At 61.2% G+C, this 11,974-nt stretch overlaps 1 protein-coding gene across 2 annotated transcripts; it reads right to left on the bottom strand.

Annotated features, from left to right (window-relative positions):
- Positions 1-665: 665 nt before the first annotated feature.
- On the bottom strand, positions 666-11,744 carry CBX6 (chromobox 6). Of its 2 annotated transcripts, XM_040490804.1 has the most exons (6): positions 11,569-11,743; positions 11,343-11,386; positions 11,125-11,190; positions 10,907-10,973; positions 5,592-6,533; positions 666-1,549 (listed from the first exon to the last, which is right to left on the bottom strand). In XM_040490804.1, exons 1-6 carry the CDS (start codon positions 11,635-11,637, stop codon positions 1,526-1,528), a joined length of 1,212 nt encoding a protein of 403 aa, XP_040346738.1. In that variant the 5' UTR covers positions 11,638-11,743; the 3' UTR covers positions 666-1,525. The 2 variants fall into 2 exon arrangements, with proteins under 2 accessions (XP_040346738.1, XP_040346737.1); XM_040490803.1 differs by lacking the exon at positions 666-1,549 and having other exon boundaries at positions 4,984-6,533; positions 11,569-11,744.
- Between the last annotated feature and the right edge of the window lie 230 nt (positions 11,745-11,974).

Below are 11,974 nucleotides of genomic sequence, written 5' to 3'. Positions count from 1 at the left end.
CAGGTTCAGAAAGTGGCAACACCTCAGCCTTACCAGCCTTACCTGTGTAGGGTCCTCCCCTCCAGCTCAGTTCACTGGCAGGTGGTGGGGTGGAAGGAGGGTGGGAGGTGGCGAGCTCCGAAATGGGCCACAGCTGGAGGGGCAGCAGCCCCTCCCCTCCCCTGTAGCAGGAGAGGCCCTGATGTTTTGGTGGGACTTTTTTGAGATGTTTTTTTAAAGTAGGCTTCATGCCCAGAACGGAGCCCAATATGGGGCTTGACCCCATGTTCCTGAGATCAAGACCTGAGCTGAGATCAAGATCGGATACTTAACCAACCAAGTGGCCCAGGCACCCCTGGCCTGATGCTTTATTTTTTTAAAGTTTATTCATTTATTATTTCTGAGAGAGAGAGAGAGGGAGAGAGCACACAGGAGGAGAAGGGACAGAGAAAGAAAGAGGGAGGGAGGGAGGCAGACAGACACAGAATCCAAGGCAGGCTCCAGGCTCTGAGCACAGGGCCTGACTCGGGCTCGAACTCCCAAACCGCGAGATCGTGTGACCTGAGCAGAAGTCAGATGCTCAACTGACTGAGCCACCCAGCTGCTCCAGGCCTGATGCTTTTAAAGGCCACAGTCACAGCCTGTTAGAAATGAGACAGACACACGCCCACTGTAGGGGCCGGACCTTTGCTTCGGAATGTGACAATTTATTTGGGGGGCAAAAGAGGCTTTTCACTCCCCCTTCCTGGCATTGATACAACATTGAAAAGCAGCAGAACGAAACGTACAAGACGAGAGTAATCGGCACAGACCCCCCCTCCCCCCCGGCCCAGAAACAACCGAATCCAGAACAGAACCGAAACCCACACCCAAAACGAGCCGTCTTCTCCACCCGCCACCTCGGGGAGGGGGCAGGTGGACTGGGGGCCCCACCCCCGCGTGGGGGTGGGGGCTCCATTTCTGGTTCCCTCTCTTTCACCACTGGAGGCAAAGTTTAGCCAGCTGGGAGCTGGATGGTTGAACCACAGACAAAGGCAACAACACTTCATTTTTAAAATGAGAGAGAAAAGAGACCGCGCCCCTCCCCAGATATAGAGCTATATATGTATATTTTTATATATATAGAATTCATTCGTGCACAGTTCATTCAATGAGCTTTTCAAAAACTAAAAAAAAAAAAAAAAAAAATCATACGATACGTTTCTTTAGGCCTTTGTGTTTTTAAATTAAAAGAAACAAAAAGTGCCCATCTGCACTCCACCCAACAGCCAGGGAAAGGCCCCAGAACCCGTTCTTTCTACCTTGACCTCTCGCAAGGGGTCCCCCCGTGACACCATCAGCCTCCCTTTACCTAACTGAAGCTCTGCATACAGTTGGCACTCACTCGCTGCTCGGAGTGGGGTGCCGACTCCTTCAAGGTGGGGCAGGGAGACCCCGCAGGCCTGGGAGCTGGGGTCCTCTGTCCCCGCTCGGCCTGTCACCCTAGTTCGGCCTGTTGGTGACTGTCAGCCAGACGGAGGCAGGCGAGGGAGACAGGCTCCTGGTTTTAGCCCCAACCTCCTTTCTGAATCTGAGAGGAGATGCAGACAGAAAAAAAACAGAAACCTTTAAACACGTTCCTTGCCTTTTTCAAAGTGATTCCTTAAACCATACAAGCCCCCAAGAGGCTGCCTTGGGCTAGTGCATGGGAGCCGGAAAGTGGAACTGACCATGTGGGGGGTTCCACTGTCTGGCTTGGGCCAAGTGCAAAAAAAAAAAAAAAAAAAAAAAAAACCAACCCCCCCCCCAAACCAACAACAACAACAAAACAAAGCCCCCAAAACCCACCCCGACCCAAAAACCCAACAAAACCCAGAAAGGTGAGAAAAGGTGGCATGTCCACTCGGGTCCCCGCGGAGGCTGAAGAGGTTGGTGATGACCCAACCGCTCTGACCTAACCGCTTCCTCCTTGGGGCGGACCTCTTGCCCAGACCGCCCGGCAGCGGGGAGCCGGCCGGCTCTCTAGCAGCTTCGGCACCCAGGCCCCCACCTCTGGAAGGGGCTTTTCCCAAAATACCAGGGCAGCTGGGCGCTTCACCCCGCGAAGCAGCTTTGCCACATGGGGCCCTAGTTTCCAGGTCTCTTAAGGGGGGCGCGTGCTCCGCCCACCTCACACTGACGTCGGGCCTCGATCAGCCCTTCTTTCCAGACCAGTGGAAGGGTGCAGCTCATTTTGCCCCGGGCCCCTTTGGGGGGCAAGAATGAAAGGGGGCTGTGGGAAGCTAGAGGCCCCAGCGCCAGCAACCTCGGCCGCCACCGGATCCTCAGCAGCTGCCTGGACACCAGCGGTGCTTTACGAAGAGGCCTTGCCGCCCAGTACACCCATTTCACAGAAGGGCACGCTCAGGGCCGGAGAGGGAAATGAAGACGGAGGTGTCCCAATTTCCCACCTCAAACCAGAGACACGGGACCGCACCTGTTTCCTATGACACGTGGGCGGGGAGGAGGAGGTGGCAGTAAGGGGAGAATGACCGATGCCCCAACCGCTACTGAACATGGGAAGAGATCGGGCTTTGAGGGATATTTCACATATAAAAATAAAGCGAACCAGAATGCAACTTCTGCTTGGCAGTTAGGTAAACGGAAAAGCAGCAAGGGGAGAGGGAGGGCCCGGAGAAGGCGGATTCGTGCAAGAGTGTGTGTGTGTGTGTGGGGGGGGTTATGGGTTTCCCGCTCAGAGCCACCCTCGGAGAGGCAGGAGGGCTCCACTTGCTCTGGACCCTGTGCCCACCCAGACCCCCCCAGGGGAGGTGCCCACCTCGAAGCAGCGTGCGCGTGTGCCTCTGCGTGCGCGGAGGTGGGGTGGGGCCACGCGGCGGAGGGGCAGGGGCAGGCATTCCCTTCCCCCCATGGTCACCCCCAGTCCCTCTGGATCACCGCCCAAGATTCTCCCGGAGTCTACAGCTCCTTCTTCCTGAAGCCTGCAACCCCCACCCGGCCAGGCAAACTCAGGGGCGTCACGGTCTTTGGGGTGACGGGGAGGGAGGGACCAGAGGAACGGGACACGCTGGCAACCAAACGGAAGAGAGCAAGGAACCCAACTGTATCCACTCACCAGCCTTCCTGGACAAAGTCACCGATGACACAAGAGTGGGGCTCCCGCCGACCCCCACCCTCCCCAAACGTGGGCTCCAAGCCCCGGGCCCCTGCAGTTCTGGCTAGTTCCCTTGGGGACAGCTGTCTTCCTTCCCTTTGAAGGAGGGTAGGTGTGGAGTGTGGGGCCCAGGACAGGAGGGAGGCCTCCCCACCTCGGGCCAAGGAGAGAGAGCAGGGACCCCAGGGACCGACAGCCGGGTCTGGGTTTCCGTCCCCGGTTCCTAACATTGCCACCTCGCCTGTGCAATCATTGCTTCACTAGTTTTTCTTTAAATATCTCTTTCTCTCCCCCCCACTCCCGCCCCAGCCCCATAGGAATCCCACGATATTTTTTTCTATTTCTTTTTTTTTTCCTCTTTTTTTGTTTTTTGTTTTTCTGCAAAACTAACTCTTTCACTTTCCTGTCATAAAATCACCTCTGAAAACACAACTTCTTTACAAAAAAAAGTCACGAATGACACAGACTCTCAGGAAAACACATTTCTATGGTCTCTGGAAACACCTGTAACTGGCACCCAGGTGGTCGTTCACCTGGGGTGAGGGGTCGCGGGGCGGGGGGGGGGGGAGTCCCCTCCGAGGACAGAGGAGAGATACCAGCCCTTCTTTGGGGAGGGGGGAAGCCAATTGGCACTTGGACGGCCACAGAGCCGACACAAAGGGCAGGGTGGGGAGGGGTCTAGGAGTGCCAGCCCCCCAAACCCTGTGAGGGCCCTTGTTCTACATCCTGGGGTGGGGAGGGACGGGGGCCACGCCACAGCCCCCCGCAGGGAGATTCGGAAGAACGAGTCCTCCTGTACTTCGGGCAAAGGCATTTGCTACCTAACAGGATTCCCTTTCTGCCTCCTTCGACCACCTTTTGCCATCGCGCTTCTGGGCTGACACACCCCTGGCCGCACACACCACGAAGCTCCCCTGGGCGACGCGCAGGGACAGGCCATTCAGGCCAGACTGACAGCCGGGGCCGGCCGGCAGGGTGGCCTCCCGCAGGGCACGGGAGCCCTGGTCTCGCCCACCCTCCCCCTCCCAAAGAACACAGGCCCCCTCTTTGGTCGCCCCCTTTGGCCTGCCTGCCCTCCCAGTGCCCGGCCTAAAGCTGGGGTGGGTGTCTGCCATTGGCATGGACGGCCATTGGCATGGCCCGGAGCTACCCACGGCTTCGAGCAGGCTGTGCTGGGAGGAAGCCTCAGCAGTCGGACGCAAGAGAGAGGGAGGGGGCGGGCGAAGCCGGAGGCCCCCCACCCCCACCCCCAGAATGGTTTCCAGGCTTCCTCTCCACCTCCTCCGCCCCTCCCCCCCACCCCAGGGCCGGGGGAAGAAGGGGATGGCCCGGGCGGGGGTCTCCCCCTTCCACCTCAGTCCCCACCATGCCGTGTCTGCAGCAGAGGCCCGGCTGGTTGCGCCCACCACCCCGAGGAGGAGGGCTTGGGGGCACACACACCAGCACTGGGGCGCTGAGGGGATCAGCCTGTGGCCCCACAGCAAACTCCTCGAGGCCCGGGCCAGGTCTGGGCAAGGAAAGGTCCAGGCCTTCGACGACGCTATTCCGTGGAACCCTCAAGGGGGCCGCCTGAAAGCCCGGGCCCAGCGCACATATGCGTAGGTGCACAGACACGCCACAGGGCGGCAGAGGAGTGTGCCAGCCGGAAGTTTCTACAGCAGGTTCTTGTAGCACCTTTGGTGGAGAACTGAAGGGGCCTTTAAAGATGCTAGGAGGCTGTGGCAAGGGGAGGTCCCTGCCAGTCCCTCCCACCTTTGAGATGGGGATTGGGAAAGAGACTGGGTGGGGTGGAGCCTAAGGGGACCTGCTTGGGTCTTGGCCAAAAGCGGGCAGGAAGACCCAGGCCTCCGGTCCAGCTCCTGCTGCATTCCTTGATATGGAGGGAGGGGCCGAAGCTGGCCTCACCTCAACCTCTGTCTGGGCTTTGCCATCCCTGCCCCTCCTGCCCAGGCATCTGGGGGAAGGAAAGAGGCAGTGCCCATACGGGGAAGGGGTCTCCTAAGGGGCCCCGCAGCTGCCGGGTTAGCACCGAGAATTAGATGCTGTGTGCGCGAGCTGGAAGCAAGCCGGGGGAGAGAGCGCGGGATGTGGAGGAGGCAGCCAACTCTGGGTTCCGGGGCTCCCCAGGAGCCCCCCAGCGGGCCCCACCATGCATGGGCTGGGAGGGTGCCAAGAGACAAGGAGGAGGACTTCTGAGGGCCCTGGCCCCACCCCGGCCCAAATCCGTTCCGGGACGGCCGCTCCCCCAGGCTTCGGGGGGGGGGGGGGTTCCAACCGCCCAGCCCCCTCCCGGGGTCAACACCGAGCCATCTGAAACAAGCAAAGCACGGGCAGAGGTGTCTGAGGGCAGGGGTGGGGGCAAGAGCAGGGCTCTGGGCAGGAGGGCCCCCCCAGCCCCCCCCACCTCGGTGGAGCCCCTTCACTTGCTCACCCCGCTGCCGCCACCACCCCCAGTGGCACCTGCTACCCCAGTAGCCACCTTCTCGAAATCCTCAGGGTTGCAGAATTCCTTGATAGTGACTGTCAGAAGGTTGCTGGTGACATCGGTGACGACCACGTTGGAGCAGGGTGACATCTCGGGGCGCCAGTCCCCAGCTTCGGGCTCAGAGGAGGCGCCGGCAGGCTCAGGGGCCACGGGAGGCGCCTGGCCCGTGGCAGCCGTGACGTCGGGAGGCACCCTCTTGCTGGTGGCCGCCACCTCGGGAGGGATGGACAGGTCGAGCACCTCAGGCTCACGCCAGTCGGGAGCAGATGGGCTCGTGGTCTCAGGGAGCAGCTTGGGGGGCACGTCATCGGGGTCGGAGGAGGACTGCGGTGCTGGGGAGGGGCAGCCGGAGGAACTGGAGCTGCGGGCGTCATAGGGGGCGGCGGGGGCCGCCAGCAGCAGCCCGGGGCCCGGGGAGGCAGCAGGGTCGGCCTTGCCCGCTGGCGGGGGAGGCGGAGGGCCGGGCGGGGGCTTATTGTACAGCGCGAAGGTGCCGAACTTCATGTGGCGGATCTGGGTGCGCAGGATGCTCTCGCTGAACTTCTTGCTTTTGCCGATGACCCGGTTCCTGGAGGGGACTTTGGGGCGAGCGAGGGCTCCTGCCCCCTGCCCGGTGCCCGCTCCACCCGTGCCCTTGTCGATCACCTTCAGGTTCAGGATGATGCGGTTTCGCTTGGGCTCCCGAGGCTTCACCTTGCGATTGATGATGCGCACCGTCTCAGAGAAAGGGGAGATGGGTGGGCGCAGGCCAGGGCTGCCTCCCTGGGGGTCCGGGCGGGGCAGGGGGCGGCGGGACATGCGGTGGCAGCGGCGGATGTCCTTCTTGAGCCGGTGCACGGCCGCGCTGGAGTGCAGCTTGGGCGAGGAGGCGCTGGCACTTGGCTTGACAGAGAAATGCACGTCACTGATGCGGAGGGCCTCAGCCTGGGCTCGTGCCTGTGGGGCAGAGGGAAGGGCTGAGCGGGGACTCGGCTTCCTGCTGACCTCCTCCGGGTGCTCCTGCGCCAGCCACCCACGAGTACGGTCCCGTCACGCTACCCTGCGAGCCCTTCAGAGAATCAGCTGTGCTCCCGACCCCGGCTTAGAGATAAAAGGAAGCCCATTCGGACAGGTGAAGCAAAGTGCACGAGGCCTGAAAGCAGGTCGCGCCCCCGTCGGGGCCCGACACGGCTTGGCGGTGGGGCCCTGGGACAGATAGGGTGGGGGCTGCCCTTGCTGACACAGAGGAGTGTCCTCGATCAGGACACGACCTGGAAAGCACACCCTTTGCTCAGAAGCCCCGGACCAACTCTGCTCGGTGAAGGATCCCAGCCTAGCCTGGCACCCCTCCGCAGACCGATACTCGGGGACAGAAAGAAGGGGGAGGCTCCTCCCTGCTTCACTCCACACCCCAACGCCACTGACCTACTCGCAGGGTCCCAAATGCTCTGTGCCCTGTCTCTGAACGGGCTACACTTCCAGTTTGGACTTGCCTCCCCAGCTGATCATCACCCCTGGGACAGATCCTTAGCTCTCAGCCCCTCCTGTATGCTCGCATATGCCCTCCTGTATGCTGCCCTTCCCTTCCCGGGTCTGACTCATGTCTGCCCGGGATCTGGCTCAAGGCCTGGGTCCGAGCAAATCAGTGCCAGTGAATTCCAAAGCCGGCACCCAAAGCCTCGGTTGGAACCCACCCCAGCGAGACATGGGTTTGGTGGGGATGAACCAAGAGGTGGGAACAGCTCCGAATCCGTGCCAAGGTGGCCTGAGGGCTGGATGGCTGAGTGAGTCTGTGGGGCCAGCGAAAAACGTCCCCGGCTCCTGGGCTCAGCTGCACTCCCAGGTGTGAGGCGTGTAAGGCCCCAGGGCTCTGTAGGAGCTCACCTCACTGAAGATGTGGGGTGTGGCAGGGCCCCCAGAGTCCTCAAGTTCAGGGCAAGGGACTCACGAGGCCATCAAGACCATCCTCCATGGCCAATCCTTCCTTCACTAACAAAACACTAGTCACAAGCCAGCTGCTTGGAGCTGGAACTATAACCGCAGCCTCTCCCCTAGGGGCTGCCCTCCATGGAGAGCACAGGTCACAGGCAGTTACGACACTGGGTGACCGACTCAATGTAAGAAAGACTCAATGTAAGAAAGGACGTACGGGGCCTAGAGGAGCAGAGATCAGGCGCACGGGCCCGTCTTGGAGGATGAAGCCTAAGCAGGAGGGAGCCGTGGTCCCTTCTGAGCCTGACACGCCCCAGGCTGCTGCAGAGGCCCCGTGGCCTGCCGCACGGACGCCACTAAGACAAACAGTGGGAGCAGAGAGCCCAGCAGTGGGAGGATGTAGCGGGCAAGGGACTGAAAGCAATGGCTGGAGAGAGCGGAGGCGATGACAGAACTGTCACCTACAGATACCCTGGCTCCCGGTGGGGGAGACGCGCTAGGCTGTGTCTCCTTCAACCCGAGAGGGAGGACACATTCCCACGGTCGGCCCGTGAGCTCCGCAAGAGTGAGACCTGCAGTTTGGGGTCTCTCTACATCCCACCCCACAGCACTAGACACTTAGCCAGTCCCTGCGAGGTGGCCTGTGTGCCCCTCAGGCAAAACTACATCGTATTTGACCACAACCGCCCAGAAGCGGGGTTTGCGGACTTCTTCACTGCATTAGCGAGGATCGTCTTTAGAAGGTGGTGGAAACACGCTTCAACGCCACATGGCCCTCCTGGCCACACGGGGGGGCGGGGGGGGGCTCCTCCTGAGGGCTGCTTGGCCAACGGTCCCTCCGGGCACTAGGTGGCAGCACCCACGGCCTAGTCTGCCCGGGACCAGGGTGGCCAGCTCCTCCCGTGCACCAGCCAGTGGAACCAGGGACTGGTCTCCTCCTATCCCTCCTCAGACAAAGGCAGGAGAAAGCTAGCCTTTTTCCTCGGCCTGGCAAGCAGGGTCTTTTGCAAGTTCATCCCCAAGGGAGCTTCGGGGGGGGAATCTCCACTCTTTCTGTCCCCGCCCTGGGCAGGGGTGGGGAGGGGTCAGCACCCTGGGGGGGAGGGGGTCAGCATTTATGCCATCCGCATGCTGCCTGAGCTCCCAGACCTCTGTCATCGTGGCTCTGCCCCAATCCAGTGGCGAGGGTCCCTGCGGAGCGGGTTTCCAAACTTTTTATGGGAAACGTTTCTTACTTTGTAACTTCTCAACATATATATGTATCTTTTGTTTGGAAGGGGACCGGTTTACCCTTTCCCCCTCCTTTCCCCTCCCCCAGGTGGTTGAGAATTCACTGGAGGTGGGACCTGGGTCTGGCCCGTGAATGAAAAATGGTAACCACGGCCAATGTGTTTACTCCGCTCTGGTCGGTGACAGGCACGGCTCTGAGGGGGTTGGCAGGTATTACAGACAGCACAGAAGGTTCAAGACCTGGACTCTACCACCGACTCTCTGTGACCGTGGGCAAGTTACACAACCGCCGTGGCCTCAGTTTTCCTATGTGTAAAATGGGGACAACGACAACCTACCTCACGGGCTCCGGTTTCCTTCAGAACGGTTCCGGAGCAGGAAGTAAGCGCTGAGAATACTTTGTCTCCCAGATACACCGCCAGTCAGGGACTCACAGAGCCCCGGGCCCGGACCAAACTGATCTCCACCACCCCTTGCAAATATCTACGGTCACTGTCATAAAGGTCCAGGTCAAGGCCCCGCCATCTGCCTCTCCACCCCCTGCCCCACCAACTCTGCGACCATCATGGTTTCCTGTGTGTGTCCACCGTGTCCCTTTAACCTGACGTGTGCTCTCTGAGGGACGGGGGTGAAGGAAAGGAGCAGGAATGGAGGCCACGAAGCCGGGTGATGGCATCTCACGTAAGCCTCCTCCCCTCTCTGGGCCTTGATTTTGCTCATGTGCGTAATGGGAATGGTACTCCTTCATAGGGTTGTTGAGAGGATTAAAGGAGATAATCCATGAGGGGCCTCAGCACTGTGTTAGGCCCAGAGCCAGCTCAGGAGCTATGGCTACCAAAGAAAAAAAAAAAAAAAAAAGGCATTTTGTGAATCCAAGCTCACGGTCATTACTCACTTCACCGCTAGAGGGTGCTCCAGCTGCACTCACAGCCGGTCACACAGCCCACCCGCCCTCCAGCTGCTCCGCCCCATCCCTCCTCCTAAGAAACATCAAGGGTTAAGTGCGCTCCTCCATGGATCCCGGAGCGTGTGCAGGTTGGGAACAGGAATCGTGGAAACAGGTGGAAGCTAAGGAGTCTTTCGTGTCTGCTTTAAGTCCAAACCCTTGCACACGCACAGACCTCTTGGTCTGGGCTTCTTCAGCCCCGCCCCACCCTCACGGGGCCTTTTGGGCAAAGGGGAGATTCCGAGGTTCTGCATTCGGCAGAGTCTCTCTTCGCTGCCGAGCGCTCCCTGCCCTTACTCAGCCAATCGCCACAAAGTCACAGGCTGTCAGGGTAGGCTGGGGCCCCCAGGCAACTTCAGCACTACTGGGTCAACTGCGGTTTCGCAGGGAGGCCTGCCTGCAGTCTCGCCTGCGTCCCAGGGTCATCTCACCTTCCCTTTCCGACTCTGTTCTGAGAAAACTAAAATACCACCCCCCACCCCAAACTGAACCATAAGATGGCTTCCTTCCTAGGTCTCCCTCCCCTGCTGAGGCTAATGTGCTATGCTTTCACTCCCCCCACCCCATCTTCATTACAATGTCCAGAAACGGCCAGCGGTGGGGGTAAGCCAGTGGCTCAGCCCGTGAGAAACTCAAAGCGAAGTGATCTAAGGTCAAATTCAAGCTGCAGTCCCCAGTGAGGAGGGGAGACATGCAGAACCAATCCTGACAGTGAAAGAAGCTGGGGGCAGGGAGGCAGGTGGCCCCCAAATGCCTCTTCTGTTCCCAGCCCTGAAGGAAGCCACATTTACTCTCCCCCGCTGGGTTTGAATTCCAGGCAGAGCCTTAGCAGGGTTGGGGGCGGTGAAGGTTCCCTTCATCTAGCGTGTGGAAGTAACCTCCCTGCCACCCCCTCAGGTGGGCGGCCCCCACCGGCGGGGGGCGCGGGGGCGCGCCCCCCGCATGCGGGAGCCCTGCTGGCCAGCCCAGACTCTGTTTTCTCAGCGAGGATTATCCTCCCCCCTCACTTCCCACTCCCAGGCCCCTCTGGCTGAAGCTGGAGCTGCCCAGGGCCGGCTGCCAGGGGCTCTTCGGGGGCTCACAACCACCCCCTGCCCAGCTGGGGCCCCTCTGGAAAGGTCCGCCTGCCTGGGCAGCCGCGGATCTGTCCCTCCCTTGCAGGCCCCGTGCTGCGCCAGGGCTAGGGGCCCGAGAGGGGGCTGCTGGGGCCGGGCCAGGTTACCTTCAGGAGGAAAGTTTTGGGTTTGGGTCCCCTCTTCTTGGGCCCATACAGCTCACGCTCCCTCTCCCTGCGGCCGAGAAACGCCAAAGGTTAAAAAAGAGCCCCTTCCCGGGCCCCACTCCGCGCTGCCCTCCCCGCTCTCCCGCTTCCCCCGCTTCCCCGCGCGGCGCCCCAGCCGAGCCTTGGCCCCGCCGCCCCTGCCAGCTCCCCAAACTCACTTCTGCTCGAAGGCTGCAATGAGCCGCGAGTCCAGGATGTTCTCCTCGGGTTCCCAAGTGCTGTACCTGCCGAGTCACACATGCACAAAATAAAAATGAAAACCTAATGGGCAGAGGCACAGGCGAGGCAGCAAACGTGCGCACCCCCCCCACCAGGAAAAAAAAAAGGCCCCGTTGCCTCCCTTTCCCCCTCGCCCCTGTATCCCGCCGGCACTTACTTGATGGCCCACCCCTTCCATTTCACCAGGTACTCGATGCGTCCCTGAAAAACAGAGAAGAAAAAAAAAGGGGGGAGTGGGGGTGGGGAGGATGCGGGGACGCGAGGAGGCGGCGGCGCGGGGGTGGGCGAGAGGGCCCGGGTTAGCGGGACCGCTTCGCCCCGGTGAGCCGCGGACCCGGACACCGGCTGCCGGGCAAGGCGTCCCACCTCGGGAGGCGGCTCACCTTTCGGATCCGCCGTTTGATGATGGATTCGGCCGCGAAGACCCGCTCGCCCACTGCAGACAGCTCCATCTTGCTCAGCGGCACCCACAGCCCATAATACTCCCTGCTCCCGCGGCCGGTGCTGCACCGCTCGCGCACGCGCCGCAGCGCACAGGCCCCGGCGGGCGGGCGCGCGGCGGGGCGCGCGCTCGTGTTCCAGCTGCGGGCCGTCACGTGACCGCTCGGGGCCGGCGCGCCGTTGCCAGGACCTCCCCCTCCCCCGGGGCGGTTGCTAGGGAAAGTGTGCGCTCGCGGGGCGGGGGCGCGCGCTGACTCTTAAAGGGGCCTCGCCTGGCGGCGGGAGTCTGGGCCCGGAACCCGGTGGATGCTTGGCTTGTGCGAAGCCTGGTCGGGCGCAGTGCAGCCC

This window comes from Herpailurus yagouaroundi, unplaced genomic scaffold (assembly GCF_014898765.1).
Source record: "Herpailurus yagouaroundi ecotype Mexico unplaced genomic scaffold, PumYag 182, whole genome shotgun sequence".
In the NCBI taxonomy this organism is placed as follows: domain Eukaryota; kingdom Metazoa; phylum Chordata; class Mammalia; order Carnivora; family Felidae; genus Herpailurus; species Herpailurus yagouaroundi.
This window is presented reverse-complemented; position numbering and strand designations above follow the sequence as displayed.

What these genes read in the sequence shown, in the direction of transcription:
- CBX6 (XM_040490803.1), bottom strand. Translation starts at nt 11,637, where the DNA reads ATGGAGCTGTCTGCAGTGGGCGAGCGGGTCTTCGCGGCCGAATCCATC. An exon ending in TCAAACGGCGGATCCGAAAG is followed by an intron (nt 11,387 to 11,568) that starts GTGAGCCGCCTC and finishes TCTGTTTTTCAG; the next exon opens with GGACGCATCGAGTACCTGGT. An exon ending in CCAAAACTTTCCTCCTGAAG is followed by an intron (nt 6,534 to 10,906) that starts GTAACCTGGCCC and finishes TCTGCCCCACAG; the next exon opens with GCACGAGCCCAGGCTGAGGC.